This window comes from Spea bombifrons, chromosome 6 (assembly GCF_027358695.1).
Source record: "Spea bombifrons isolate aSpeBom1 chromosome 6, aSpeBom1.2.pri, whole genome shotgun sequence".
Lineage (NCBI taxonomy): Eukaryota > Metazoa > Chordata > Amphibia > Anura > Pelobatidae > Spea > Spea bombifrons.
The window spans coordinates 41,408,646-41,413,706 of NC_071092.1; the positions used below are offsets into that span (position 1 = coordinate 41,408,646).

Genomic DNA, 5,061 nt, shown 5'->3' on the forward strand with positions numbered 1-5,061 from the left:
TGTATATGTTAACCATAAATGCATCGATTAATCTTAGTCTGTTAATTCTAGCCTTGTCATACTCCTTGAATATATGTATTGTAAGAAGTTTGGGTAAATTGTTGGTGCTGTATAAATAAAAGATAATAATAATAATAATAATAATAATAATAATAATAATAATAATAATATATAAGTGTGAAAGTTATGTAGCAAGAAAGAAGGAAGAATTAAGTAAAAAAAGAAAGAAAGAGTAAGAAAGAAATAGAGACAGGGACAAAGAAAGAGAGGGAGATAGAGAAGGAGAAAGAGAGAAGGAGAGAATTGGTATGTTCAGTGAGAGGTATTATTATCAATAACATTTTGAAAATATCAAACAACTGAAACAGTAGACAACTAGACAACGGATTTGGGTCATTGTCAGTAAAATCATTACAAGGAAGATAAATATACATTTGTATTTAATTGCAAGGGAGGAATTCCTTCAGTCAGTTTTAATCTCTGTATATGGACAGTGATTTTAGTAATCATTACACTCCATGATTCTTGACTTGCTGTTAAAAAGTTTAGTATCTAAGAGATCATATTGGCAGTAAATCAATCCATTGTTCGTAACAAATCAAGGGACCCTCTTGTAATTTTCCAACCCTTTTTCTGATGAATACGTGCATTTGTTGCCCAATACATTTGTATGTGTTTGGGGTGTTCATAAATTTACTAAATTAAGAACTACAGAATTAATTATTTAGACTTTTTTTTCTGGGATCATATGGTTTATGGTCATTGCATATAATTTGCTTAATTTATGTCTAGCTTACATGTACAAAAAATGATGCATGGCGTTAAAATTGTATTTTTCAGATTCAAAGTATTTAAGAAAAAACATTATTATTATTCTTGTCCATACATAAGAAATCTGTTGGGAAAAAAATTCGGAAGTATAATATTTAACCCCTTTGTCGCTTGACTGTCAAAGTACGTGTAATTGCAATTCGGTTTTGGAAACGGTGTTTCACGGATGTTAAATCACCGAAACTTATAGAAAGTATTTTTCTGGACATAAAGTTTATTTGTATCTTCTGACACTTGTTACATGGATACTACTTGTTTCAAATACTGAATGATAAAAACATAAAATTGTCAGAAGCAAAGAATTGAAGAACATTTTACGGGAACAGATATCCACCCTTTGTGTGCCAGACGAGTTTCCAGGATGCCTGAGTCACTCCTGTGCCCAGCGAAGGTCATATTAATGTCTCATACTGGTTGTGTATTCAGATATCCAGTGCATTAAATTACATCATAATAATAATAACAAAAACAACAATTTCTTATACACAGACCTGGAATGTATGGAAGATTTAATGGAATGACACATTTTTGAATCAAAAGTCTCTAATTCTACATGTTTTAGCTACATGTATCTTTCAAGTCCAGAGGCAAAACTGCCCTGTCTCATATAGGAGTTGTTATTATACTGGCATACCCCATTCACCTGAGAGCCTGGCAAGTTCAAGAGCTGGTCTGTATGATCTATGCAGGGTCCAGATCTTATAGACAGTCTGTTGGAGGTACCATATATCTGGGAGTTATTGGGGGAGTAGCCGGCCTGGGGCACTGACAGGTGAGGAGGGGATGATGAATAGTTGTAAATCAGGTTAGAAGAAATGGCATTAGACGGTCTGTTGATTAGGGCTCCTGCTCCATTTGGGCTGATAGATTGAGCTTGAAAGCAAGAAAGGTCTGCTACAGAACAGCTGCTGGTCATGGTCCCAATGTCCCCATTTAAGCCCAGTGAGTGATGATTCAGTTCTGATCCAGGGGATGGTTGCATTACAGACTGCTGGCTTATCAGGCTGTCTATACTGAACATCCTGTGCTGACCTTGGCCAGATCCTCCAGGGACCTGGTAGTGATGAACCATGCTTGGGTGGTGGGACTGTGTATGTATCTGATGGTTGTATCCAGACCCGACGCTGGAGTAAATGCTGTTGGGGTAAGTTGGTCTGCCAGCTGGGGTAGGGGTGAAGGCGCTGCTGTTCTGCATGTATCCCGGGTAAGTGGTTATATCTGTCCTCTTGAATCGCTTTCTCCTCCTTAGGAAGCTGCCATTGTCAAACATGTCCTCTGCTGCTGGGTCCAAGGTCCAGTAGTTACCCTTGCCAGGGTGTCCTGGTTCCCTGGGGATTTTGACAAAGCAGTCATTGAGGGTGAGGTTGTGCCTGATGGAGTTTTGCCATTTTTTTGAGTTCTCTCTGTAGAAAGGAAACCTTTCCATTATGAACTTATAGATGCCACCAAGTGTCAGCTTCCTCTCTGGAGAATTGGCTATGGCCATAGCAATGAGAGCTATGTAACTGTACGGGGGCTTCCCACGTTGGACTGGACGCTTTCTCCTTCTCCCACCTGGAGTCTGGGTATGCTCCTCCAGCTGTCCCGTACTAACCTCTTCCTCTGGGCTACAGATCGCTTTGGGCTCAGACTTGATGGAGACCCCTTCCTTCACTCTGATGGACCCTGGGGACTCCATAGACATGTTGGGGGATGTCCCCATTGGACTTGATGCTTCAGAGGGGGATTGCTGTGAATCTGCAGTCATGGTGCACATGCCTGAATAATAGGAGAAATTTGCCAGATTCATAAACAAAAAGCTCTCAGATTCCCCTTAGAAAATGTCATTTGGGATCTATCCAGACAGACCAGGTGCTGCAGTCCAACCTGTCTTATATAGCAGAGAGGTAATAGCCTGGCGCCTCCCAGTTTCCCATTCCAGTGTCAAAGCCCTTAATTACAATTCCCACCCATGGTATTAGTCTCTCAATAGCCTGGCTCTTAACTCTGCACAGATAAGACCCAGCCACACAAACCTGAATTTTTTTCATCACACCCACCCTGGTGAGAGTTCTGCAGCGCAATAGGGGTCTTGGGGTTCTAGGGAGCAGTTGACATGGACCTTTGTGGCCAAGCTGTTTGAGGAATGGAAAGTTGGGAAACTTATGTCTCATAGATAGGGTGGCATGGTTGGGACTAGTATCATTTTTCTACCTAAAATATGACCAAGATGAAGATGAAGAATCAGTTCGTTGGGCCTTTTGTTTTTATGACAGAGACTCAGAGTCTCCAACACTACCTGAATAAGGATTTCTTCTCATTTTGGCAAAAACACGATTTTTAAGAGACAGTTTAATTATTTCAGGAACTCTATAGCTGTTCTTTTATTTTCTGTTTAATAGGCAACGTATTATTTCTCCTAATGATAATCATTGGTATTTTTAAATTCACCCATCTTACTTTTTGCTGAATTGTAACCCTTTCTGTACTAGATACCTACTAACTGGTGTGTATGTATCTAGAGTAATACCCAAATGTTCAGGTTGTGCCGAGAGTCCTAAATATAGAACATAGAAACTATATGAGGACATTTGTCAAACAATCATTTTTTTATGTCTTTTAAATAACTTTTTTATATTGTGCTGATCTATAGAAAGATACAATATATAGTTAAATATTTTCTCAATATTAATGTTTAAGAAATGCAAGGATATTTTTTCATTATAGAAACAATTGTTTTGGAGAATTCATAATTATTATTTTATTATTGGTACACATTAACCATTGAAAAGTTCTTGTGATATAATAATGTATGAAATTAATAATTAAAAAAAATATTCATTATTCGATAAACATTGTGATAGATATAAAAAATGTTTCAGCATGTTCGTTTAGCGCTAAATATTACCGTAAATTGTGTTTTCTTATCTGTCACTGGGATCAAGTAGATTACTGTGAGTAATAGATTCTGATTGCTGGATTACGGATTCTGGTTTTAGAAGCGTGAAAATAACGCTAATTAAGGGGGTTTAAATGAATTCTTGTCAACACCATTTATACTGTTCACAGAGTACTCTGCCAAATTTAGGGTTAAATATTTTTTTCCTGAAAAAAACCAAATCTTTGAGATGTCACATTTTATATAGATTTATCTCTTTTGTGTTTTAAAAAGAGATAAACAGCTTTTTGTCTACAAGTTACATCACACTCAGTTTGCTAAAAGGCTGGCTATGCATGGTGAGAGCTGTAGTTCACAGAATTGATGTGCTTGGCTTTTTCAGAGATGACTTTTGTAATTGAATTCCAATAATACTCATCTGGTATTTAGAGTTTTTTTTTAATATCCAAATTAAACAAAATTCAATTAATATATGCATATACATACATCTGAGTAAAGGAAATCATACAATCTCTAAAATGTCTGGCAGTTATTAAATGACTACACATAATTTTCTAATAATAAAAAACTAATAATTCACTAAAAAAATGGCAAAATAATATAATGGTCTTAAAAATTGTCTTTTCTTCTTTGCAGTTAACCCCTTTGTTTTTGTTCTAGTGTTTTCTTCTAGCTTCTAGTGGCTGTATATAATATTTAACTCCAGAACTCTTAAAGGCATAGTAGAAAATGAGGTGCTCAGGTAGGAATAATTCTGTTTTCACACTGTTTGGTGGCAGGTCATGTGCCAAATGATTTTCACTTGAAGTTCAAACTGGTTCAGAACTTTCATAAATCAGGATTAAAGTTTTTTTCTTGAAACATGAAGTCAATTAAACAGAGGGGGTATAATCACATTTAGAACCCCCCCACACACACACACACAATTTAATGTCCATAATTTCAGCCAATTGTCTTTCTTATTTATTTATTTAAAATCCATTCATCATAATTTAGATTTCAAGTCTAGTTTTAAAATTGGTTAAATAATATGATGTGTAAATATGTACATTATGTAATATAACATAATGTACATTATGTAATATAACACCATACGGTAGGGATATTCCACTGTATTCCAGTTAGGTACTGTTAATATACTTAATAAGAGAATGTAAAGGAGTCACTCACAGATTTTGAGAAACAATTAAGAAGTGTGTAAATTGTCAAATGCACAGCAATGCCATTTTTTGAAAACATGTCAAAATAAAAAATGGATCCACTGCAGTGTATATTAAAAACCTTATGGGGGTGCATGATGGGACCCAGGACAATAGCCTGAAACCAATTGGGCTCAAATCAGAACCCACCCA

At 36.2% G+C, this 5,061-nt stretch overlaps 1 protein-coding gene across 1 annotated transcript; it reads right to left on the reverse strand.

Annotated features, from left to right (window-relative positions):
* Positions 1–1,334: 1,334 nt before the first annotated feature.
* FOXE3 (forkhead box E3) lies at positions 1,335–2,726 on the reverse strand. The gene has a single exon (XM_053468867.1). It carries the CDS (start codon positions 2,618–2,620, stop codon positions 1,394–1,396), a length of 1,227 nt encoding a protein of 408 aa, XP_053324842.1. The 5' UTR covers positions 2,621–2,726; the 3' UTR covers positions 1,335–1,393.
* Positions 2,727–5,061: the final 2,335 nt, after the last annotated feature.